Source organism: Psammomys obesus, unplaced genomic scaffold, assembly GCF_907164565.1.
Source record: "Psammomys obesus unplaced genomic scaffold, mPsaObe1.curated_primary_1811, whole genome shotgun sequence".
Taxonomy (NCBI): domain Eukaryota; kingdom Metazoa; phylum Chordata; class Mammalia; order Rodentia; family Muridae; genus Psammomys; species Psammomys obesus.
Window position 1 is genome coordinate 1387633 of NW_026585504.1, and position 27553 is coordinate 1415185.

At 41.9% G+C, this 27553-nt stretch overlaps 1 protein-coding gene across 8 annotated transcripts in view; it reads right to left on the minus strand.

Annotated features, from left to right (window-relative positions):
• Plcb1 (phospholipase C beta 1) overlaps positions 1-27553 on the minus strand; it is a 758762-nt gene that overhangs the window by 87545 nt on the left and 643664 nt on the right. For 3 of the 8 annotated variants that reach the window (XM_055605110.1, XM_055605042.1, XM_055605003.1), the window contains exon 32: positions 26635-26752. The exons of 4 other annotated variants lie outside the window; for them this stretch is intronic. In XM_055605110.1, the coding sequence (XP_055461085.1) occupies positions 26654-26752 (99 nt within the window). In that variant the 3' untranslated portion in view covers positions 26635-26653. Of the gene's footprint in view, positions 1-7432; positions 7505-26634; positions 26753-27553 lie in introns of those variants that run through there. One more of the 8 variants, XM_055605187.1, reaches the window with a different exon arrangement.

The following is a 27553-nucleotide window of genomic DNA, read 5'->3' on the forward strand; positions in this document are numbered from 1 at the left end:
ATACATACATACATACATACATACATACATACATACATACATACATACATGTGTGTGCTTCAGCCTCTTTCCTGTGCCACCTGAGGTATGGCTGGTGAGATATTTATGGAGAGATGATCAAGTCTATTATGCAGCTTATAAACATAACTCATCAAGAAGCAAATTTGCAATGAGTGGTCTTGAAAGACAGGGGCCCACAAATGGATCCCACTCATCAGTGCCAGGTAGAGCTAGCTAATAGTTACAAAGACCTTCATGACCTTATGTGTGGCAAATCTCCACAGAAACCTCAGGGTAAAACCTGATGAGGGCCTTCAAAAGCATGGGTCTTCGAAGGCTGCAGTCAGCTTCTTCAAATATCAGGGCAAGGAAAGGGGTATCACGAGGATGGAGGTCAGGAGAAGGCTATCACGAGGGTGGAGAGTTATATGCCCTGATTGGCAAGACGGCTCAAAGGGCAGAGGTGCTGGCCAGATAAGCCTGATGAAAGTTCAATCCTGGAAAACTACATTACGGTGAAAGGAAAAGTTGTTCTCTGACCTCCACACACATGTCATGCCTTGAGTATCAAAACCCATTTCCATACGACTTAATATTGACAGACTGTGAGAACTTAGAATGTGGATATATCTTTGGGGGCAGGGGAGACCACCACTCAATCTCTTGCTGTTTAATGATCCTTGATAGTGTGTCCAGCTGTGAGACGTTCTCTAAAGAAGTGAATCTTTATCCTAACCTCTTGGGTTCTTCAAAAACTCAGATTAATCCACCTGGCCAAGTGAGAGGCAATTAATTATCTTAATGAAGATCTTTACCCCAGGGCCATGCACTGGAAACAAGATCAAACATCGACTTTAGACATGGTGTCATCAGTGGGTCAGGCTTTTGGGTTTTAGTCTTATGATAGGGATTCCCATAATCTGCTCAGAGTTGGAACCAGCATGTGCGAAAATCTACGGAAAGCAAATAGTTTGCATGTGAGCTTACCACATGTCTGTGGCTGTCAAGTTCATCATTTAAGCACAAGGCTGTGCGAAAAGATCTCCACCAAGTACTGCTGTTTGCTTTTCCTGGCGTTAGCCTCTACAGCCCTTGACTACATTTTCAAATTTCCCTAGCATTACTGTACTTCGAAATGAAATGAAATTAATTCCTTTAATGTATTACACCAGCCAAGTTTTAGAACCAAGCGTTACAGAAATTATTAAATATGCTGGATAGCTCATTTGTCTGAGTAAGTATAAACAACTGTTCTACTGAAAACTAAGTTTTATTACCAAGTTTCTGCAGATGTGAAGTCTTAAGTCCATGTCTGTATCATCCTTTGGTCAATAAAGTATTTATTAAAAGGCGGCATGCCAATGGCAAAAGTTTGTATGGGTTTTTTGATACCTTGAAAATCATAAAATAATGGTAAAACACTTACGAAATTTATTTTAAAAAATTCATTAGTCAGAAAAAATGGAGAGCTGGAGAGATGCTGCTTAGGAGTTAAGAACGTTGCTGCTCTCTCAGAGGACCCAGGTTCGATTCCAAGCATCCACATGGCAGCTCACAGTCATTTGTAACTTAGTTCTAGGGCCCCAATATCCTCTTCTGGCTTCTATGGGCACCAGGCACACGTACGTATACATACATACACCATATACGTAAGATGAAAATAAATAAGTCCTAAAAAAATGGCTAGTTGATCTTTTCTTTTAAAGATAGAAGTAAGCGTTCAAGAAAATAAATAACAGTAAATCAGAACAACCGGTGGGGTTTCGTCCACATTCCAACCAATGTCTGAGCTCTGTCCTGACGTCTTACAGTCTAATTCTCTTACAAGGATCTGACTTGACATTGCTAACACTGAGACACTGTAAACTCAGGCAGAATCATCAGTAAGAAATAGAAGGTGCTGATCACTGAGAAAATCTTAAATAAGACTCTAGCAAAGGAAAGATCATTGCTGGAATCTGGTGACCACTCGTCACCCGGCGGACAGAGATTGGACAGTGGCAGGGGAGCAACCCTGGCACGTTCCTGCAGACACGAGCCGGGGAGAGGCTGCCTCTGCTCTAGTTTCCATGTGTTCCCCACATCTGTGAGTCAGAAGGTCATTTACAAGGACAGGCTGTCAAAGCGAGGCCCTGCGCATGCTGAACTTTTTAAAAAGTCCTGATCTGTATTCGTCTGTGATGTAAGAGGAAGTGAACAATGGTGTACGATGATGTCATTTTATACTTAATACATGGATGCACACTCAGTAAGTTCTCACAGGGCTGGAAATGTTTTTTTTTAAAGCTGTGTAGTTTAGCTTCATTCAGAAAGGGAGCCTCCTTGCTTCTAGATGAGGAACATAGTGAATGTAGGCTTACTTTTTTGGGGGGTGGGGGACAGCAGTTATAAGTCACAGACAACTGAGAATATAACATTTTTAAAACAGACTTAGAAGGACATAGGTACAAAACAAAAACAGAAAACAACAGCAAAATTTAAAGAGCTGCAGCATTTATCAAAGTCAGTCTGGCTTTATGGTACTTTCTGGTAAGTCCACCCATGCGTCACTGGACATGGTTGGGGGAGGAAATCAGCCACATCCCCAGGTGGGATATGGGAGACCTGGGTTCCATTCCGCCATCAGGAAAGTCTTTCAAGTCACACAAGATGCTCCTGAACCCAAAGGTGAGAAGGGACCAGGCTGGAGGCCACTTTCAAGTCTCAAAGCTTAAGCCTTTCGCTGCCTTCTTTGTACCAGGATGTTAATGTGGATTACTCCAAAGAGGCCAGTACATAGAACGCCTAGAGTGAAATCAGCTCTCTCTCTCCTCTCCTCCTCCTCCTCCTCTCTCTCTCTCTCTCTCTCTCTCTCTCTCTCTCTCTCACACACACACACACACACACACACACACCCCTGAGCTGAGATTTACATTTGGGTTTGAGTTTGACCCCTGCTCAGGAAATCCTGCAGCTCAGCCTTTCCTTTGAAGTCAGTCATGCTTAGGGAAACGCTGAGAAATTTGAGGATTAAATGAAATGTACTTCTAGGGCCTTTTTCTCCAATATTTTCTTAGAAAATTCCTCAAACATGTGGCAGTTAAAGGAACTGTACAGCAGCCATCAGCAGCCTCACTGTGATATTCTACCACTGACATTCCTATGCCTTTACAAGTCAGCACATGTCTGCATCATTTAATGTTGGGGTACCCTTCAAAGGGCCTTTCAGACATCAAAGCTAACATACTGGCACACATGTTACCGGTTGGGGTTCGGGATGGTTAAGAAAGGCTCACCAGGCCACAGAGGAAGACAATGCAGCCAGTCCTGAGGAGACTTGATGAGCTAGGGTCCAGATGGAAGGGAGGAGGTCACCCCTTGTCAGTGGACTGAGGGAGGGGCATGGGAGGAGAAGAGGGAGGGAGGGCAGGATTGGGAGGGGACGAGGGAGAGGTTACAAAGTGGGATACAAAGCTGGGATACAAAGTGAATACATTGTAATATATAAATAAATAAATAAATTTAAAAAGGTATTTTGCAAGTGCAGCATGATTCTCTGTCTCAAATGTGAATTCTCCTAGGTCTGGATGAGGCGACTAGCAAGAATCAATACAGAACAAAGCCCTGCATTGGACCTTTTCCTAAATAACTACTTCTAAGTCTAGAAAAACAAAACAAACAAATAAACTCCTTGAAAGGGAGGGGGAGAAAAGAACGGGTTTCTTCTTTTCCTCCCTCGTTTGTTGAGGTCATTAAATCAGTTGGGCTGGGTGCTTTGGAGCACTTCATCATGGCACCATGGTATTGGTGAGCATAAACGCTGCAACCCTGAGCCTGCACAGATTCTTTAAAATAGCTCTACGGAAGCTTGGACCAGGAATGAGCCGCTGAATTTCTGGCTTGTTCTTGAGCTTGGCCCAATAAAGGACAGCATGTCACCTCCGTAAAATGGCAATAGTGATAGGGCAGCAGTGCTGGGTTAGAGCAGCGCCTGCTGCAAAATAATCTTTCTTGTCTCCACAGTTGCTCAAGAGAAGGTTAGAAAGATAACTAACATTGCTGTCAAGGGGGTCAGTACATTTCCTTGTTTTGTATTGCCAAACCTTGGAGAGAACTGAATTTGACTTTGGATCCTAGAGAAGACCACGGCCTATAAATAGGAATGAGCTGTTAAAGAGTACTTAAAGGAATTACAGGAAGACAAAGACAGCTGAGGACTCAATGAGGCTCCAAGCGCGCATGACAAAGGCCACATTACTGGGGACGTAAATTATGAAGTCTAAAATGCAAGCAAATCAGTGTAGCTCTGGAAACACTCTCTTCATTCATTTCATTTCCCTAAGTTGCTCAGAATAGTCTATTAAAACAATTTGTCACACTACTATTTTCCTTCCTTTAGCTCAAGGGTTGGCAAACTCCTCAAGGGAGCCACAGAGAAAATATTTTGACTGTGTAGGCTGTTCCGTTTGCTATGGCAGATACAAACACAGACAACACATAAGGAAATGAGCATGCTTATGCTTACTAAAACTTAGCTAAGGACCTTGAATTTTGTGTTTGAAGTTATTTCATGTGTTCTAAAATATTCTTCTTTTGATCAGTTTTCAGTCATTTCTAAATCCAAAACTCATTCTTTTTTCCCAGCGTTGTGTAAAAACAGGAGGTAGCCTGTCTAGTCGACTTCCTATAATGGTGAAAAGACAAACATTGGCACTGTCCAGGACTGTAGGCACAGCCACAGGGCTGTGGGACATGGGATGCATGGATCACATGAAGGAAGAACTTAATTTTAAATGTTATTTAATTAATTATAATTAAATGAAGGTACATGGCTCACGATTACCCATTTGCATAATTCAGCTGCACAGACTTCACAGAAACCACATCTTTGGCCTATAAACGAAAATCCTTATTTTTGCAGAGTAAGTCAGATAGGTGGTTCTCCCGCTGCAGAGACCACCTCTGTATATACCCCTGCATGCACACTGTGGGCTCAAGGACATGTCCGATGCAGAGTGCTCATGCAGGGGTGTACCCAGTATACCTCTTTGCATTTCCTACATCAAGCCCAGTGAAAAGTATGAGAGGAAAAGAATATCTCTTAAGATGTGCTTTCACTTCCTCTTCATTACCTACGCAAACATAATGTGGGATGATGAATGCTATTATCGTATTGCATGAAATTCAACAGTCCTTTTGGTTTGCTCAATTATTTATTCTTTTAAAAATCTGTATCTCCTTTCATCAGCTTGCAGTGATGAATCCGCAAGAGTGATCCAGGAAAGGAGATCTTCTGAGCTACGTAGCGTGAGCATCTCCAAGTAAGTGAGAATATGCAACCCCAGGTCATTTCAGATGAGACCTCCATCTATAGGCAGCACTTCATGCTGAGCTCGCAGTAAGGCCGGAGAAGCCGGCTAGTCACATACAAAGTCACAAAAATCACGAAGTTTAAACTGCTTTTGTCACGAGTACATTCAATAAAACTATCCGTGACTGTTTAGATGCTTCGAAGGCATCTCCAGCATACAATGTCCGTCCAACAGTCTGCTCGTGTCTTTATCTTAAGAGTCCACACTTGGTTATCTCTGGCAATCCTGTAGTCTGCTGATAGATGCCAACACCCCCTCGAGCTCACAGCACGCCCTACAGTGAGCTCAGCACCAGGTCCTGCCTCATGTGCTCTCTCTGCTGTCATAATCCGGATTCACATGGCTATTGGCTCTTATTGCATGAATGCAAAAATCTCTTGAAGGCTTAAGAAGAGCAAATGGCTAACTGAACGTAACAAGGATCTTGAGAAAGCTTGACTGACTGATTCCATGATGGCACCTAAGAGTGAGAGGTCACCATGCCAATGGTACATATGAGCTCCACCTGTTACCAAGAGGCTTCTTCTGCTCATAGTGCCAATCAACGCGCAGGCTTTGAGTGGCTGAAAATTTGCCAATCTCTTTCTTTACTCAGTTCTTTGCTTTCACTTTATCTCGCACTGTTTGTCTTTAGAGATACTCATCTTTGCTAAGTGCCTTAATGTTCTCTGTATTCTTCTTGAGAACAGAGCTGTCATGCAATAAATATCTGTAGCTATAATTTGGAGCTCCAGTCCTTACTGCTCTAAAGACCAGCTCTTCCTTACTGTTTACTACTTATTTATTTATGGTGCCAAGGGAGGAACTCAGTATCTTGTACATTTTAGGCAAGCCATCCCCTGTCTGGAAAACCAACTCTGAGGGCTGTCTGATAATCCAGTGTCTGCCTGGGCGCACACCTCTTTGTGTCTGTATATCCCTGTTTATGCCCTCAGGACTACACATGGTTTCTATCACACACTCTTCCACATCACTTCCGCTGGATTTGTGAGCAGGAAATAAAATATTTATTACTGAAGCAGAGCAGTGGTCCATTCAAATTTGGCCATCCAAAGAAAATAATAGGCAAAGAAATTACAGCCAGCATTTAAATCCATGCTGTGATGTTTTGGAGTTGGTTTTGAAAGTATTCTGAAAACAGGTAAAATGCTGAGGTCTTTGTTTGGTGTCTCAGGAGCCAGGGAAAGAAATAGGATGTTACAAATTGGTTGGTGGTTGTTTATTACCACAGCCTACTTAGATCTTGGAATATTTTATTTTCTTCGCATCTACTTGACATTTAGGAATCAAGGATTTTTTATTGAAAAGGCGGACGACAGTAGGCGTGGCGTGGTGGTGTGCAAGTACCGTCTGCAGATGAAGCATTTCTCTGTAGCAGTTTCCATTATGTTGAGATGATTCATTGTAACTGTGCATTGACAGTGCAAAGTAAACACTTTCACACTAAGCTGCTATTGCTTGAAGTACCTTTGAATTCTTCAGAAAGCGTGAAGACATCTCCCGCAAGAGCTGCACAGTTCTGTCCCCAGATGGTCTAAATTTCTCTTGTTTTACGGTTGGAGCACAGTTCTTCTAAATGTAAAGCTTCTCTCAAGCAACAGAAAGGGCTTGGCCTCCGTTCCCTGCTTTCTTTCATTTGAGGTGTACATCAGTCTGAAGACACCATATTTGTGTCTGTGCCACCTAATATCTACAAAGAACCACATGCCTTCGTTCTCCCTCCATGGACCTGGCCTAAAGTAGGTTCCCAATCAGTTATATGGAATGAGTTGATACTGTTTTAAATACTTGGTCAGCAGAGAATTAGTAATGTCAGCGACATGCTCTTTAAATGCTCAAATGCATTGCTGGTTCTCAGTGGCTTTTTCGGCATCTCACTGGGTTGGCAAGGACACCCATCCTTGACTTGCTGAATGGGATTAGCATCTTGTCATCTTGCTAACTAAAACTGTAGCCAGCAATCAGATTACCCATGTCATGTGATACACCCAACAGAATTTCATGTTGTAAACAAACCCAGGTGCTGAACACTTTCTTTAAGTGTTCAACCACAGGCTGTTGGGCCTGGAAACGGGTCACACGTTCTATTGAACGATCCTGATGCGCCCTTTGTTATCTGGCTACGTCCATCAATGTCAGATGCACACATGTATCTGTAGAAAGAGACCAAGTGCGAAAGTGTTGACACACCAAGGGAAGGCCTCAGAATAGTACCCGCTCCCAGAATAACATTTTGAAATCAAACCAAAAACATCTCAGCCCAGATTTAAATGCTGCCTATAATTTTCTTGTCTAAATTGTCTTTTGATGCCAAAACCTCTGGCATGTGTGACTCTCTACATTAGAAACATTTACTTGAGTTTTTGTATGTTTTTCTATTACCTCTAAATTTATAGGAATTTCACCTATACTAATACTAGATATGTTATAATACTATAATTACTAAGTTTTATGCATGACAGTTATCTGCCCCTCAAGGTATACTTTAAGGAGCAGAACATATATTCCCTTTAGCATAGACAGAATTGTCAATAGTTGTTTAAGTTTTTTTTTTTCTTCCCTGTATCAGTAAGGAAATCTTCCCTTTTCCTCAAAGTACATGATTATCTTCTAAGAGTTACAACTTTATGTTCCTCCACTTAAGTCTTGAAATCACGTAGGTGTGAATTTTCTCATGATGTGTTGGGCATGAATCCTTCTACTTTTCTTTCATATTGATGACCCATAGTCCTGGAACCATTTACTAAAAGGTTTGTTTCTCTGCTGATCTCCAGTGTCAACTCTGTCAAAAAGAGTTTCACACTGTGTGCAATTCTTTATGTGAAACTAATTTGTGCCAGTGTTTAGCTTGCCAAGAGCCCATCAGTATCTTTAATGTTGCACATTTATGATTTTTGATAAGTGATAAAAATTTAAAGCTTGAAGTTATCTTAAAGTTCAGGTCTGCTTCACTAACTCTTAAGTCTCTTTTTTTCTCCCACACAGTTGGGAATTTTCTTAGCACATTCTACAAGTGTTGAGATAATCTTCTTGGCATTGTATTTTATCAACTTGGATAAATTATTTTTATGCTGTTGGCTCCTGGCATTCATAAGAATGTTGTAATCAGGCTTGCTTGATGTTTGTTAGTTGTGTTACATTTCTTTCATAATTTTCAGTGTTTGCTGCTAGCATTAGTATCAGACATAGCACGTTTGCTAAGGCATTATAAAAATTAAAAGTTATGTTGGTTGCTTGCTGTTTATTAATGAAAATGATGTTGATGTGTGCATCCTTCAGGATACTTTCCAAGCTCTTATTAAAATGATTTTTCTGTAGACACTTTAAATGGACACACATCATTTACAAAGTCAGTCATTCTTCACCTAAAATCTTTTGTTTCTTACTGCAGAGACGTGAAGGTCTGAAAATAGAGTCATTTAGGCCTATTAGGAATGCTTTCACCATGACACTTTGCTTGGATTATTTATATGTATATACATGCACACAGAAATTAGTAAAATTTCAAATTGTGTGTAATTACTCAAGTCCTCCAACATTAACTTTTTTCAGCCTGTTTCATGTGTCAGTCACTGAGAAAAGTGTGTTGAACATTTTAAATACAGAGCTGGAAGGACTTATGTCAGTCTTGGTACCACACAACGGACACACACGGCATTTCAGCTTTTGTATCTTCTCACACAACTGGCTGTTCTGTCATTCTGTAGCAGCCTTCATTTATTTCAGCCTAAAATGGGTTTACTTGAATATGAGGGTTTCAGTGAGTTTTTAGCTGACACGGTTTTCTTTTCTTTTGATGTACACCTCTCCTTAGCCTTCACACTCTAAACACGTCCTTCTCAAGCAGCACGAAGGTCAAGCTGACCATCCCTCATATTTGTTAGGGGAGCCTTGTGTGTATGTTATAATTGGGATTTGATTTCATCCTCTCACTCAGGCTTTTAACCTTTTCCTCCCCTTCTCTGCTTATTCCTTCTCTCCCGACCCCCGCTTTCTGTTGTACTGTGTTTCTTAATCTCATATTTTTCTGCTCTGCAGTTAGAATCTTTTCATTCTTTCAGTGGCATCCACTAACTTACAGGCAAATTAATCTCCTTACAGTCTTCCTGAACAGCACAGGGACTTAGGTTTTACAATCAAGTTCTTTTGAGCAAAGCATTGCTTCACATTTTGTTTCTATTATGTAACCACACAGAAGATCGTTCTGCTCTTACACTGTTTGTTTAGATTTGCCTGCTAATTTACTTCTGGGGTGCTGCTATTCAGTTTTCCCTCTGCGGTTATTTTTCTTCTGACTGTTTTCTTATTAAAGGCCGGATGGTAAGTGAGCTGAGATTCACCGCTGTTCCAATGGCTCATATACTCATAGGTTTTGGTTCTTTGTTGTTTTTTATTTTGGAGGGGGGGTTGGACTAGGCTTCAAATATTTTCATTGCTTTCAGTTCTTAAGTGATATTTTGGGTTTCTGAAATTTCAATAAGTTGGATTTAGATACAGAATATTTTAAACTTTATTTCTTACAATGTATTTACTTTGTAACCCAGCTGTAGCCCCCTCCCTTATCCCCTCCTAACCTCTCCCTTCCTCCTCTTCTCCTCCCATGCCCCTCCCCCAGTGCACTGATACGGGAGGTCCTCCCCTTCCCTCTGACCCTAGCCTATCATGCCGCATCAGGATTGGCTGCATTGTCTTCCTCTGTGGCCTGGTAAGGCCGCTCCCTACTCAAGTGGAGGTGATCAAAGAGATAGCCACTGAGTTCATGTCAGAGACAGCCCCTGTTTCTACTACTGGGAAACCCTCTCGGACACTGAGCTGCCATGGGCAACCTCGTGCAGGGGTTCTCAGTTCTCTCCATGCACGGCCCTTGGTTGGAGTATCAGTCTCAGAAAGACCCCTTTGCCGAGATTTTGGTTCTGTTGCTCTCCTTGTGGAGCTCTTTTTCCCTCCAGGTCTTTCTATCTCCCCCTTCTTTGATAAGATTCCCTGCACTCCGCCCAAAGTTTGGCTATGAGTCTCAGCATCTGCTTTGACATACTGCTGGGTAGAGTCTCAGAGGCCCTCAGTGGCAGGCTCCTGTCCTGTTCCCTTTTCTCTCTCTCTTCTGATATCTATCCTGTTTGCCTTTATGAATGGGGATTGAGCATCTTACCCAGGGTCCTCCAAGAAGCTTAGCTTCCTTAGGTGTACAGATTTTAGTATGTTTACTCTATATTATGGGTCTAATATCCACTTATAAGCAAGTATATACCATGTGTGTCTTTCTGCTTCTAGGATTCCTCAGTCAGGATGGTCTTTTCTAGTTTCCACCACTTGCCTGCAAATTTCATGATTTTCTTGTTTTTATTCGCTGAGTAGTATTCCATTGTACCACAATTTTTTAAAAAATGTATCTTGTTTACAGTTCTGATTCTATGAACTTGTGTTTTCCGTTAATTCTAAAGACAAAGAATTCAAACCCTCTCCTGTTTTCATCCTCTCACCTCCTCTCACCCAATCTGTTGTAACCCCTAATATTGCTACTGTGTTTCGGCATGCCTTTGACACTCTTCTATATTATGGTAATTTTATAGATCTCTGGAAATATACTAATTGTCATTCTGTGACTATAGCTGTACATTGCATTTTAAATAGGACTGTGTTTTGCATTTATGGAAAATCAATGTGTTTCAAGTCTGCTTCATCCTCATTTAAGTTCCAACTTGTCAATCTTCCACACACCTGCTTAACTCTCTCTCATAACTCCTACATCTCGGTCTGCAGCACTCTTTACCATCTCCTCCCGTGTTTCTCGCTCAGCGACTGAGTTTGTGCAGTGTGGCCACTTTGGAAGTTTATATATGCCCAGTCGCAGTCTAAGGTATGGTTTAAAGACTGGTTCCTTTATACACAAATGGATCAATTATACCAGAGGCCCTAAATGAGATACACATAGACCAAATACTGGGTTTGTGAAGTGGTATGAATGCAGGCTTCCAATTTCTGTGAGAAGCAGCCATAAATCATCACCTCTTTGGGGAAAACCCTTTTTCCTTTGTAGTACATCATGCCTTGAAAATACTATTTTCTTGAAACTCCTTATAATAATAGGGTTTCTCTTGTGTTTAGTCTTTTGATTGATGGATGGGTTCTGTCTCCTCAGGGTCCCACCTTTAGGTACTGTGTCTTTTATTAGACACATCATGCCGGCTGCATCTCCTGTTCTTCCACTGTCCAAACAGCTCAGGAGATACCCTCGAGGGGGAGGCCAGCTTACTCTTCCCCTGTTGTGTGGGCACTGCCTCGACTCCGTGGCACCTCTTCTAGACATTCTTTGCCTCTTTCCCTCTGTTGATGGATTTAGGCACATTTAAGATGCACTCTGAGCTTTAGTGGGATCTCTTTCCGTAACCTAAACCATCACCATAGAAAGTTAACTTTCACTGGCATTCAGGTAGTCATGACTATGTATGAAAAAAAATGTACAGACATGCGTTCAAAACTATGGTTAGATCATATCAGCAACAGCTGTGGAATTTTGTGCTGAGGGAAACACGTGACTTCAGGAGTACTTCAGTATGGCTGTGATTCTCCTAAGAACCAATCAAGCTTGGAGGGCTCATTAGCAGAAACATGCTGCCATCAAGGAATCATAAGGCACCATTTAGGCAAAATGAGTGTTTTGAAAAACTGGAAGTAGAGAGAGGGCACTTCGAAGAAGCGGATGCAGATGAATAGCCTGAGAAAAGTTCAGGATTTCCAAAAGTCTCCCATTTAAAAGTAACTTTTACTAGCAATAGATTCTTTACAGTAAATGAAGGGCATTTTAAGCCACTCGGATATGAATAAATCCATTATTTTGGGGAGACAAGCCAACAGTGAATGTAGAAGAGCTGTGCAGCGCCCGTGACCCCCCGCCCAGTCTCTGCTGCCTTCCCTTGTTAACCGTGCTAACCAGTGGGAGAGCAAACACCTATGAGGGCTCTGCTTCTTCACACTCTTATCTGTGTCTACAAAGCCGTGCACACACATCCTTTGCCTTACATTTTAGTAACATTTATAGGTTGTATGGTATTTCTGCCTGTCTGGACATGTTTTTAAGCAACTCTTCTGCTTGTCTGGCCACAGAACTTGCAGTCAACCGTTTCAGAATTTCATGGCTTTGCTCTTCTCACCTACATATTATCTGTAAAGAAGCAGACTCCATGCTAGCTTTCAATTTTTCTTTCTGGAAATGTCTGGAAATTGTCTCCTGCTTTTGATATGGTAGATTTTTTCTAGTTTGGGGCTTTCACATGGATTTTTTTTTTTTTCTGCTGCTGGTATTGAGTGCTCGCTTTGGATCCTGATAATTGCTCTGTGACTGGAGCTGTAGAAACATTTCCTGCCATTGCTCAAGGATATTTGTATGCTTTGGTCTCCTCCTGTGGCAGCCTTCCCCCCAAGCCCTGGCCCTGAGCACACAGTATGCACTGCTCTGTAGCCTCCCATCCTTCTGTCTGTATTGTAATTATTTAGTGATCTCCTATATATAGTTGTCTCCTCTTTTTTATCCTCTGAGCATTCTGTCTTTCACTATCATTTTAGGAGAATCATTAAATATTACTTCCCAAAATTTAATTTATCCCATAAAAATACACAAAATTCCTGAAGAATATCTATATAGTTTATATAATATAATTTTATATTTTATATTTGCTTCACAGTATAAATAATTCTATATATAATATTTTAATTCCTAAGTAGAACCATAGATGTTGTTGCTGACATAGACAGGATTTTGATATTTTTATTTAAATTATATCCAGCATGTAACTGAATTACTTTGTATTACATATTTTTAGTGTGTTATGATGATCAGATAAATTTTAAATTGTCAAATATTTCTATATCTAAGTTCCCTTCATGCCTCACACCATAACTCACAAGATGGGATGTACATGGGAAAAGAGAATGGTTGGGAGTAAGCCTGTGGTCCAGACAAGAAGGGTGGAAGCTAGGCTGCAGGCCTGGCCTCACCACCCAATGAGCAGATCGCTCTGGCCTCTGTCTATTCCTGCCAAATCAACAGACATGTCAGCCCTGCTTAGGTCAAACTCTGAGCCTTTCATACTAGTTTTCTATCATAGGGTTGTAGGCCTCCTTTATTTCTCCTTTAGATGAATATAAATTAAAATTACCCAGCCCATCGGCAAATTTTTACGTCAACAAGAACACAGCAATAGTTTAAATACCAGGTATGAGCAGGAGTCCAGTGGGAAAAATCTCAGCTGAGGAAGAGAGGGTGAAGCTGAGGAAAGGCCACCGCTGCACCCAGGGAGAAAGGAGTACAAAATCAAGTATTGAATTAGCCAGCTGCCCTTCCCCTCTGTGACTATAAACTCGTAGCAGCTAAAAATGAATAAGAGAAGGCACAGTGACGAGCCCCCAGAACTAACAACGCTGGCAGCAGACACCATCCTTTTATCTGACACCTGGGCAACAGGGAAGCAAAGGTTGATCTAAAATAAGAGGGACTGGGCTCTTAAGAGACTAGGCTTTGAACCTGGATAATGAATGTGGGGGTGGCTAGGCAGGAAGGCCCAGGGAGACGTGCTCATCTGGTACTCTGCCTGCCATCATCTACACAGATTGACAAACGTGAAAAGCACCACGTACGGCACAGTGTTCAAAGAGAGCAAGCACCGAGAACAATGTGATTTCTGTTAACTATATCTTTGTTGAACTAAAAGAGATGCTTTTACCAGAGTGTGTATTGGAGAAATGAGCTGCTGTGCCTTTATATCTACACAACTCCCTCCCCTGACATTTGTGTGCATACACACACATGCACACACGAGTCAGCCTTCCGTATTCATGGGATCTGCATCTATAGTTTAAACCAACCATGGAATCATGGGACAGAAATGTTTGAAACAAAAGTTGCATTTGTCTTGACATACATGTTTGTTCTTGTCATGAGTCTGTAGATAATGACACTAGCACGTCCCATCATAGCACTCACAATGCATTAGGAATTAAAAGTGAATTAGAAATATAGAATGCTCTGTGCCATTCTAAGCTGATACCATATCACTGTATATAAGAAACATGAGCATCTGTAGATTTGGGTACCTATGGATGGTCATGGATACTGAACTATCAATACATATTTAAGTGTATATTGTAGATTCATGGAGAGATGGACAGTTGGATATGGCGTGCTACTTTTAAATTAACTGCCCTTAACAAGTGATAGGAAAATTATATATATATATATATATATATATATATATATATATATATATATATATATATATACACATGCGCACACATACACATTCTCTGGGGAGGGGTAAGGGTGGGAGCAGGCGGGATGAGGTGGGGAAGGATGGAGGGAGAAAGTTCTGGGAGAGACTACTGGATGGGGGATCATCTCTGGGATGAGCTAGAAACCTAGAACTATGGAAACTGCCAGGAACCAATGAGAGTGACCCTAGCTAAGACTCCTAGCAATGGAGGACATGAAGCCTTAACCAGCCATCTCCTGTAACCAGAAAAGACTTCCAATGGAGGGCTTGGAACACCAACCCAGTCACACAACCTTAGACCCACACTTGTCCTGCCTGCAAGATGTGCAGTGGTAGAAGATGGAGCAGAACTTGACAAAAGGGCTGACCAATGGCTGCCCAGCTTGAGACCCATGCCATCCCTAACACTATAATATTCTCCTAGACTTGCAGACAGGAGCCCAGCGTAACTGTCATCAGAGAGGCTTCACCAAGCAATTGATGGACACCGATTCAGAGAACCAGAGCCAAACTTTAAACGGAGCCTGAGGAATCCTGTGGAAGAGGGAGAGAAAGAACTGAAGGGGCTAGAGGGGTCAAGGACACCACAAGGAAACCTACAGAATCAACTAACGTAGGTACATAGGGCTCATAGTCTAAACTGCCAAGCAGAGAGCATGTATGGGACTGACTAGGTCCTCTGCACACATGTAACAGTCGTGCAGCTGGGTCTTCCCGTGGGACTCCTAGAGAGGAAGCGGTGGCTGCCCCTGACTATACTGCCTGCCTTTGGACCCCTTTCCTCCTCTAGCTGATAGGGAAGATGTTCCTAGTCTTACTGCAACCTGAGATGCCGGGACTGGTTGAGATCTGTGGGAGGCCTCCCCTTTTCTGAGGGAAAGGGGAGAAGTGAAAGAGGGGTGGTGAGAGAGAGGAGACACCGCAATCAGGGTGCAAAATAAATTAAGTACCTAATCAATGAAAAGTAAAAACAAAAACTCTATAGTCTCTTTTACTTGTCCATAAATAAGAATTTTAATTACAAGATTAGATATCTATGTTGGGAGTTTGACATGTGGCCTTTAGGTTTTACAATTCTATAAGCTTTAATGCTTATGCAGGATGTCCACAAAGGCCAGGATCCAGACAAGGACCAGAATGCAACACAGCTGAGGGCACCCCACACTGCTTCTCATCCTGCAAGGTCTCACGCAGAGCTTCTGTCGGGTCTAGGTACTTTGTAGAGATCCTAGACACGACAGTCATGTGGGGTGAGCTGTGGACACTCAGGCATCGAGTTCAAAGGGAGGAAAAAAAAAAACATGTCTAGAACTTCCAGCTGAGCTTAAGGGCAAGCCAAACCGGGGGAGAGGAATGTGTTTGGGCCATGCGCAACGCTTTGCTGTGACCGGACCCTGGCAGGGGCAGGCACTGTGTGGCCCATCTCTGTAACAGACATCTACTGGAGTAGGACCACAAAAGTAGCTGCCAAGAGTCAGCCCACTTTTCCAACAGAAATATTTTACTTATGAATTTTAAGACATATCCACCACCTCCTAATAGTTCCTTCCTGACCCATAAATGGGTTGGTGTTTGTGTGTGCAATATTTTCTTTTAGAGTAGATGTTAATAGGATATTCTGAAATTTTAAGTATGAAGCAGTTTTGAGCTATTTGTTGGGGGTGCTGTATGTCAGAGATACAGCATTTGCCTAGCAGGCTTGAGGCCCTGGGCCCAATCTTGTTCACCACAAAACTAGAAAAAAATATTCTGACTTTAACTCAGCAGAATTAAGCCTTTCGGCAATGAAAACGAGAATGCTTTTTCTACAAAATATGAGACTCTAAAGGCTTTTGCTTAAAATTTTGCCAAACCTTTCTAAGGAAGTATAAACACAGTCAAGGAAGTTAAAAGAGAAAGAAAGAAAAGGCTGGTGTCACCTAAGCCACAGGCCTCTTGTTCCCAAGGGACCCAGCGTTCAGGAAGCTGTTTATTATTCACCTCATTACAAATGTCTATCCGTCACAGCAGGTGTTGGGTCATGAGAGGACAAGGTGTCCAGGAAATCTGAAATTAGGTTAGAAATCTCCCAGGTGACCAATTCCCTTTCAATTGACTCAAGTAGTTGGCTGCCACTCGCACAGTCCCTGAGCCGCCTGCCTGTGACATGGCTGTCGTTTGACTCCCAGCCGAGATGTCCCTAAAGCTCGCTTCCTGAAGATGCAAGGGCCACATGTCCAGGGAAGGGACACAGGCGGCCATCCCCTTTCTAACTGTCAGAGAAAACAGTTTCTTTCCCTCCCCGTGTGGAGGGTAAATGTATTACACAACTCAGGGTATCTTCACGAAGAGTGGTGCTGCCGCCTCTGACCTGCAACCCTTCCTTCTACTTCTGCTCAGGGCCCAGCTCTTCACTCCTGGGCTAGACCTGCCCATGGCCTGACATCAGAAACGTGTGGCAGAACTCCCCGTGTGAGTCCACGGTCTTGTAGAACTAACGGTAGTCACCCAGCCTTCACCACAGGGATGCTGCTGCATTGTTATTGTTGCTAGGTTTCTGGTAGCCCACGCAGAATGTCATTTCCCATCACTGGGGCATACAACACTTCCCCGCTCTCCTGAGACATACAGGATGTGGAGAGCTATGAGCTAGGCAAGACTTTTCCAGTTTGTGGCCCAGAGAGGCAGACACAAAAACCTTGCCTCCCACTCTATTCTCTCCACCCCTTCTACTTCCAAGTCTGCAGCTGGAAGGCACAGACTTTCCTTGTTCTCTGTCCCTGGCGCTTAGTGGCTCTACTGTCTTTGCAAAAATATTAAGACTGTAGTCTCTCAGACTTGGCTTCTGGTTGAAAGGGTGTAAAGGAACTCAGAGAAATCTCTTACAATCCTATTTTCCAAGATGTATGTTCCATTACTGAGACACTTCTCTTTCAGGAGGCTCATCCTTCCCTAGAAGAATTCTCCTCAGGTGTAAAACCACAGCTTAAGGCAGGAAGACAGCATGAATTTATTATGTACAAAATGCTTTCCCTCCACTATGAGGTGGGGTGGACTCTACCTATTGGGCGGAAGATGGCTCAGTGCAGCAGCCAGCCAGGCATGCAGCCTTATGTTGTGGAGATCATCTGTAAATATCGTCCTTTGAAGGCACCACACAGCAAAAGAAAACAAGCTCATAGTCAAGTGGTGTCTTCAGGAGGCGGTTATCCTTATATTTCATAATACTTCTGCTGTATACTCACTAAAATACGGTTCATGGCGAGAAAAGCTTTCCTGACAACTGTGAGGGTTGGTGAAAACATCTTCTTTGGCCTTTTCTATAGTTATCATCTATTTAGTTGCCCATGTCAAACTAATCTCAACTATAAATTACAAGTACTTACGAACGTCTTAGCAACTGGATGCCCCTTATTCCCTTTGTTTTCACATTATCCTTCTAGAACGTGGCTTTCTTCCATCTAAACTTACAGAAGCACGTGAGATGGCTTTCATTCCTTGCCATCTCCTGACCCTTCCGGTGTCATCTAGACTCCAGCGCTACTTTCCGCTCAAAAATAATGAAGCTATGGACAACCTCACGGTTACGGATCCAAGAGAGAGTCTTCTATGGCTAGAGTTTGTGTGAGTTACTCACATTTGAGAGCAGGGAATTTGGTCCCAGTGTCAGAGCTGGGATACTTGGGAAGTGATAGATTAGTGGATTAGTGAGTCAGGGGTGGCTTTGTCACATAAGCCATCTCTCTGGTCGCTTGGTCTGTCTTGCCATGGGAAGACTGCTACTGTGTGCTCCACCGTGACAGGGACAGCGGCCGAGCGGAAGCTGGGGTGCCGTCTGGGGCTTCTGAGCCTCCTTCTTAGTCAGCAGAATAGACTCTGCTCTACCTAAGTGATCCACTCTGTAGCAACAAAAACACACCCACAGAGCAGCTTCACACAAAATGGGCAATTGTATAAGTGGGTAATTCTGCTGATACATGATTTTCTCTGGTTTCCATGCTACTCTAGATTTTCTTCCTGCCTTCTAGAACCCCCTTTCTGAATTTTTCCTATTACCTTTGTACCAGATTTTTAATGGTCTCTTTTTTCAAGACACATCAAGGATTTTATGTATCCTGACAAATAAGTTCAGGTAGATTTGGGGTTCTCAATCTCTCCTATCTCTAGCAATATTTTAGGCTTGCAAATTTCATTTGGAGAAATGATACAAATTTTAAATCATTTAATTTTAAATCATTCTGCTTGAACCCTCCACCTGTATCCACCTCATAAAAAGTTATAATGACAAAGAAATCACGAACCGGCCTCCAGTCAGAAACTATATGTACTACAGAGTTAAACCCAAGAGCAGGGCCAACATGAGGAAGACAGAGTGCTACCTAAGCATTCTTTCTTAAAATATTTTTATTTATTTATTTTTATGTGCATTAGTGTGAAGGTGTCAGATCGCCTGGAATGGGCATTACAGACAGTTGTGAACTGCCATGTGGGTGCTGGGAATTGAACCCGGGTCCTTTGGAAGAGCAGGCAGTACTCTTAACCACTGAGCCATCTCTCCAGCCCTCCAATCATTCTTACAGAACTTTGAATAAGTTACTTTAACTTCCTGTTCCTCACATTATGAGCACACAAGTGTGACTTAGTCTTAGCTTCTGGAAGAGGCTGAAAATGAACTCTTCCAAAGGTAAGCTCAATTTTCAAAGTCTGAACAACTCCTTCCTTGCTAGAAGATGATGTAGAAGGGTGAGATTGGAGATAATGCTTCCCACAAGAAAGTCACATGTCATCCCCAAACTGCTTCTTCACCCAGTATCTATTCAGCTTCACTTATTGCTACTTAAGACTTCTAGAAGGAGTGAAAAAAACAGACTCTGTGGAATGGACCAGGAAAGTGTCTGCTTGGAGTCGGCTGCAGGTTGAGTCTTAGCACATTTTCAGACACATTGCTGACTGGGTTACAGAACTGTTGTCAAGACTGGACTTAGGTTTTAGGAGACTCTTGTTTTCCCCAAAATAGTACCTTCTGGTTACCTGGAAGATGATTGTTTAAATAGATACTATAATGGTTCCTTTCTTTAGGAAAGGTAATTCAATTCAACAGGAAATCTTGTTTTGTTTATAATGAATGGGTGCTATGGTTTGAATATGATTTGTCCCCTGTGAAACCCATGCTGAGATCTAATCTCCATTAGGAGATATTAAGAAGTAGAATAAGGTGAGACATTTAATAGGAGATTAGGATTTTGCCCTAATGAATGGCTTAATGCACTCATGTGATTAATGGATTAAAGAGTCATCTTAAGAAAACAATACAGGGTTGCTAGAAAAGCTTATTCCTTGTCTTTCACCCTTTGCTACCTTGGAACTCTGCCATCAATAAAAGCATCACCAGATGTAGCCTCTGGACCTCAGATAGACCATGGGATGCAGTGAACCCCTTAACAACTCTCGAGCCATTGTAGTGTGTTATAAACAAGAGAAGTAGATTGCAAGAAGGAATAATGAGGTTTCTATAGTGGCAAGCTCCAACAGGAGCTCTGTATAAATCCTAGGGAAACCCAGTGCCAGAAAGCCACAGAGTTTGAACAAATGGTGTGCTGGCATGTATTTAACAAGGGACTGTTCTAGAAAGAAGAAATACCCTATTCATAGAGTTTGGTATTTCATCATGGTATAAATACTTGTAATATGTCCAATTTTAAATAATCAAATAGATGACTTTGAACAAGGGTTAGGAAAAATAATGTTAAAACCAGCATACAGATTCTACAAATTTAAGAGTATGGAAAGATAATGCTGAAAACTATTAAATAATCAGTAACTGGTGACTTTGGGGTATTGGGTATCTTATCTCTTAAGATAATGTATTTATTTCTAAATTTATGCAATGAAAATTTAACAATAGCCATATTTAACAAGCAATACAAAAAAATCTCTGGGAAAAAATGAAAATGGACATCAGTATGCCAGTGGTTTGTCCTCAAAGAATAAAATGAAATTAGGGTTTGCTTAATAATACTTAATGCGTGTGCGGTGAGCGTGATAACCACTACACTACGGAAACGACACAGAGGAAGACACTGCAGCCACTCCTGAGGAGACCTAACAGACTGGGATCAGAAGGAAGAAAAAGAAACCCTCCTCTACCAGTGGACTTGGGAAGGGAAGTATGTGAAGAAGGGGGAGGAAGGGAGGGGTTGGGAGGGGAGGAGGGAGGGAACTAGAGGGGGAGAACTAGAGGGGAGATACAAAGTAAATAAAGTACAACTAAAAAAAAATGTTACTATGCATCTAAAAACTGACAGGGTAATAGTATAGCCAAGACTCATCTCAACTTTGAAATAGTGTTTTTTTCTAGGTTGGAAGAGAAGAAAGAAATGAGGGAAAAGTGATCTAGTGGGTTTCAAAGATGGATGCATTTCAGCAGCATCAATTCTTAGTTGCTTTATAGAATATCGAATAAAAATACAGTAGAATAAAAAAAAGAAAAAATAATGATACTTAATGCACCTGATGCGTGGGAAGTGAGCATGTTGGTTTAAGTATTTTTACACTCGTTCGTGTTCTAGAATGTTGTTTATGGATACACGGCTCTAAAACATGATAAAGTTATTAGAAGATAACTGTCTTCTAAGTAACTGTCTTCTGTAAACTGTGTGAGCTGCATGCGAACACCACATTCCCTTTTCTGTGAAAAGCAAATCACTGCGAAGGCACGTGCTTACTGAGTGATGTGGGACAGCGTCTGAATTGTGTCATCTTGAACGCTGAAGCCCTCATTTCCAGTATTGGGACGGTATTTGGGATGGCGAGAAACAGATCCAAGGGGCCATGACCTATATTTGCATCAACGAGAGGCCATGTAAAGACAGTGGCCGGTCTCTTTCTGCGTGCCCGGAAGAGAAGCAGAAACCATCCGTATAGATGTCTTTATCTTGTACTTACAGACCCCTCAACAAGGAGAAAGTATTGTTTTCTTTAAGCTCTAGTCTGTGATATATATATTTTTTTTGTTACAGGATCCTAAGCTGATAGATATATAAACAATAAGATTGTACATAGTTCTAGGACACTAACATAATGCTCATATCTAGGGCTTTTCATAAAGCCCCATGCTAATGTATTATCTTCTGCCTCAAACTTTAGCTCATCCTCTGGGTCTCAGTTCAGACTTTACCACCTGGGTGATGCCACCTACAGTTTTGGTTTTACCAAGTAGCTGCTTGCTCTCTTCCCTGCTTTGGTTTGTTTGTTGTTTGGGCTTGTCTTGAACTTGTGGTTATCTTCTGCCTCAGCTTTCTAAGTGCTGGGATTACAGGGTAAGCCACTATGCTTAGTTTACAAACAATGTTTTATAATGATAATCTTAGTGCCTATTGCCAAGGTAAATCCTTTGTGGGCAGGTGGCCCGGATGCTGTAAATTAAGCATGTACCTTTTAGCTTAAAAACAGCACCGATGATTTAGTTATTAAACTCCTCCATCCCTGTAGAAATTCCTATTGGACGCTGCACTCATCCACTGCATTGAGGCAGCCAGGCATCTTTCTAATTTCCCAGTTCAAAGTTCAACGCCTGTTATGTAATAGGCATCTTTTAGTTGAATTAAGGAAGGTAAACAATGGACAGACATTGCTCACCCAACTGTAGCTTTGTGAAGGAATCATAGTTCCCACAAGCTACAGAACTAAGCACAGATATCTGAAATTTTATATTATCAATGAGTACAAAACTAAAAAAAAAAACAAAACAAAACAAACAAACAAACAAAAAAACCCCAAAACCCCACTATTTTCATTTTCTCTAGGATGAGAACACCAATAGATATTACTTAGATATAATTATAGGCTCTATCTCTCAGTGGCTAGTTTAGAAGAACACTATCGATTCTAATTTATTTTTCTAGGCCATCGAGGCTCTACTGCTCTATCAGTGACCCTATGGACTCATTAAATCTTTCAGCATGATATTTATGCAGCTGCTTAATGAGTCCTCCAACACCTTCAACTCTCTGAATCTCATGCCTATTATTTTAGAGGTAAATGCCTGACTTTAATTAATCATATCCTTCATGGACTCAAAGGAGATCATAAAAAGGTTACAGAAGTTTCTGTTGGTGAAAGGATTCTTTGTTTCTGTTTTTAAAGATCTTCTTCTCAGAGAAACCCCCCCCCCCCCATTTTTAATTCTTAAATCCTTCTAAATATAGCCCAAAGCAGTTACATTGCCAAAAAGAACAGGGTGAGTGGTCATACACTCCAAAGAGGCCCCTTCCTGCTGAGTGAGTGACACTTAAATACAATCTAGGAGATGGTTCTCTTTCAAGGTAGTCTTTAGATTTTATAGTATCCTCTGGGGTAAACTATGACATAATAAATGTAACTTCAAGGGATATATGAAAGCCAATTGCTTAACAAGTAAAACGAGGCACATTTCAAAGGCTACACACCATCTCTTCATACACACTAGCCCCAGGTACACACTAGCCCCTGGCACACACTGGCCCCTGGTACACACTAGCCCCTGGTACACACTGGCCCCTGGTACACACTAGCCCTTGGTACACACTAGCCCTTCATACACACTAGCCCCTGGTACACACTGGCCCCTGGTACACACTGGCCCCTGGTACACACTAGCCCCTAGTATACACTAGCCCCTGGTACACATCATTCCCAGTACACACTAGCCCCTTATACACACCAGCAACTTGTACACACTAGCTCCTAGTACATACTAACTAGCCCCTTTCTGGGATACCTCTGAAGAAAGCTTAATTAATAAGGATACCTACAGAGTGCTGGGGATTCAGCTGACTTTACCAAGGAGAGAGTAAGATGCCAAGGGAGCCAAATTCATTTAGTCTCTGGTTAAGTCAGCACCTACATGTATATGCTAAAAGGTGAGTGGGGGGAGAGGGAGAGAGGGAGGGGAGATGGTCACCAACCCCCAGTTTCCCCAAGAGTGCAACACTGAGCACAAGAAGACAGTACAAGCGATGTGGTCTGAAGGTCCTGATAACAGTGCATGATAGATAAATGCTATTTTAAAATCATTTCATTAATACCTTCTTACTGCTGGTAGCTGACTTTCAATAGTGCCAAAGCATGGGGGAGCTATGTGTTCTGTTCTTTGCTGTTCCCTGCTGGCAGAGTCTAGAGCAGACACATAGTAAATACTTGTTACTAATATGTATTTTCTCAAGGTAATGTCTTCAGTATTTGGGGGAATGGGTCATTTTACAGATCTGTAATGTTTTCAAAGATTCCTTTTATTTTTTTATATTTAATTATGTTAATTGTAATTATATGCAGGTACCCTTGGAGTTCAGAAGAAGATGTCAGATCCTTTGGAGCTAGAGTTCAAGGCAGTTGTGAGCTGCTTGACATCATGGGTGCTGGGAACTGCAAGAGCAGTAAGCTTTCTTAACTGCTGAGCCATCTCTCCAACTCCCCTAGGCTTCTTAACAACCCTCATCTACATGAGAGGCAGGCACTTAAGAGTTTGTTCTACAGCAATGTCAATATTAAAAATAGAAGTTATAAGAATTAGTAGAAGTCTGGTCTACTGTTTCGCTTCACCTATTGATCTCCAGCTAATAACAAGGACTGCATGAAAGCATGCAGTCACAATTTAAAAAACAACATGAACTTCAGCTACTGCATACAAGCACTCTTGGGACCCACCTTTTTCATATCACAAGTATAAGAGCTGTATATACTACTAGCTTTAATTATTTTTCTCATTTTCTATTGCATGTATAAATAGAAGTGAAAAATAAGACACATTCTGGGAAAATTAAAATTGGAGCAAAAATTGACTTTCTATATACTGTTACATAATAATGGTTTGTATTTTTTTAAACTATAACATAGTATAATTAGTTTTTTTCTGGTTTCGAAATGAGACATTTTTCATAAAAAGTGTGAGGTTGGTTTATTTTTACATCACCCTTTGTCTCTGAGCAGCTAAAGGGAGCACACTAACAATGTGATTAAAGATGTTTTTTGGAAAGTGTAGGTACTGTGGGGATATTCTTAACAGATAAATCATTTTGGCTTTTTGTTTATTTGGTTGGTTGTGTTGTTGCTGTGTGCCAGGCAGAAAGGTCAGCTGTTATTCTGAAGGGGACGAAGTTGTAACTGGGCCATCAGAAGCCCAGTGGAGTACTGGGACAAAACACAACATGCATAGTCAATGAATTTGTTTCTAAATAACCCAAGTCCTGTACTCTTAGGCTCACTGTCATTTGTAACTTTTGAGAGAAACTAGAATTCTACCCAATACATAAATGCCACACAGTGGCTCTCAAAATAAAGCCAGCAAGATGGCTCAGCTGGTAAAGACACTGGTTGCCAAGGTAGGTGCGAGTTTGATCCCTGGGACCCACAGGGTGGACGGAGAAAGGCAACTCCTGCAAGCTGTCCTCTGATCACGACACATGTGCTCTGGTACCTCCCCTTCATACAAAGAAAAAAGCAACAAGCCAACAAGAAAGAAGCCTTAAATTCAGATCCAAATGAGGGGCAGGTTTCTAAGCTCCCCCGGGGCTGCCTGTACAAGATGGGAAACCATGTAAGCCAGACATCCTCCTCCCCAAGAATGAGCTCTATCACACGGCCACACAGGTACAGTCACTGATGACAGGATGCCATTGGAAGGCTCTCAGAGTCTGTACCTTGGCTCTCAAATACTCTGTTTCTCTGTCTCTCTCCCCCTCTCACTCACCAAGAGAAAACAGTGATATCAAATGGCCAAGCTTGTGATTAGACAAAAACAAAATTCAGTACAGAAGCAGATTACAGCTTTTTGCATTTGCTTAAGACAGGATGTAGGAATGTTCTGGAACCCTGGCAGTCACTTCATGGCCATAGGAAATGAGTGTCAGCTGGTTAGAAAGGAGATTCTTCTACCCAGCTGGACCTCCTGGATCAAGATGTGTGTTTAACAGGATGCCAAGTAATTCACAGACCCCTCACCCCCACACCTAAGATTTGGTCAGCACTGAGCTGATGCATAGACTTACCTTTCTTCCTCAGCAAAAATTGTTTGCCGCCATTTTTGTATGTTTTTCTATACTACACTGCATCACAGATCAACAAATATTTGAAGAAAAAAAAATGTTTCCAGTCTCACTGTATTTTTGTTACATCAGAAAAGAATCTTGTTATTAAAAAGATTAGTCTATTTTAAAATATACATTTTAAATCTTTCAATTCCTTCTCACAGCATCTTTATGGATTATAGTACAATATTTCAGTACAGACACATGGATCAGGTCAAAGTGATTGGTGTATCTATCACTTCAAACATATACTGTGGAGTGTGTGTTGAACACATTCAGAATCCTCTGTACTAATTATTGTGCTTTCAGATTCGTTTTAAGGAATGCAACAAATTGTTACAACACAATTGCAACGGAATGTCCTCTGCTCAAAGTTCACATCTGCAGCTTGCCCCAGTCTCTACCTGCTGCCTCAGCATCTCTTTTGCAGTGGTGTGATCTAGTGTTCTCGCTTCTACACAGTCAGGGCCGTGAGCTGCCCTCCTACCCCCAAATGCCACGAGATAATACAATTCCCTCTGTTGAATTTTTAGAAGAAATGCTCTAGTGCAGTGTAGAATGAGTTAAGATGATTCCCTGAGAGACTGCTCTTGGGTTTTAAATAAAACTATGGGACTGTGTGGGAAAAGGAGGTTATAGTGAGAGTCAATGGAAAATACATTTCTAAAGTGGGAAGAACAGATGAAGAGCAAGGAAAAAAAATAAGATGAAAAGGGGAAGCCAATTTTGCAAATAGAAGATAACGGAAGAGGAAAAACGAACAGGGAGTATATGTCTCTTGGAAAGAATGCAAAGATGAAGAAATCCATACCAGAGGGTACAGGAAAGGCCAACGAATGTATGCCAGTTGTGCTGGAGATTCCACAGGAAATAGAAGAGACCACGAAGGATGGAGGGAGGCAAGTCCATGCTGCCTGCACCGGAGCTGGCCACACACCACCCTTCTCTCGAAAGGGCCCTCCCATCCAGTCCTACCTGGCTAGAAGGACGGTGCTCACCACCGGAGAGCTGGAGGGTTGGGGGGAGTAAGGTTGGGGGGAACAGAGGGATCCTCATGGCAACTTTCCGACAAGACTGAGGAAGAGCCTTCCCCCTGTGTGGAGAAAAAGGGAGGCTGTCATTTCTCTGTCAAGGAAATGGCTTTCTGAGTCACCTGGTGTTTCTAACTTAGGTCTGGGTGGTCCCTTGATGTGCCATCTGGAGTAGCGATGTAATACCCCCTCTTCCCTCAGCACCCGCAGGGTGCCATGGGACCCAGCCTGTTCAATGACTTCTTGGCTTTTCCCCATCTTCTCCAGGGATTGTTGCTGAATGTCATGACAAGTCTGTATCAAGAGTCTATATCAAGAGTCCCAAGAAAAGATGACATTGAGTGACAGCTTTTCACTGGGATGAGGTATTCCAGTGAGTCAAGTTATAATGCTCTACCTTTCATCCACAGAGAGAGAATGTTTTTAAATGCAGTTAATGTATCTCTCTACATAAATAAAGAAAAATCAAAACTCTTTACTGGAATGCCCTTCAGCAGCATAAATGGGTAAGAGGAGCCATGCCGAGATTACAATGGCCCCTGAGTAAAGTGGCAAATTTGTGAGCTGTCCTGTGTTAAACAACTGAAAATATTTACCGAATATGAAAGTGAGAACGTGACAGGCGTTGCTCGTGGGTATCTAGAGTGCTTGCGCAACATCAAACAAAGTGGAGAGAATAGACTAAGCTCTTGACCCCTCGAAGCTTACACCCCACTGGGGAAAGACAACTAGACACAGGAAAGAAGTCTATGACGGAGGGAGAAGCGGTTAAGTGCAGTGAAACATAGGCAGTAAACTAGAAGGAAAAGAAGGAAAAGGGCAGAAATAGAAGTCATTGGTGGTACACAAATTTCAGGGTTTTT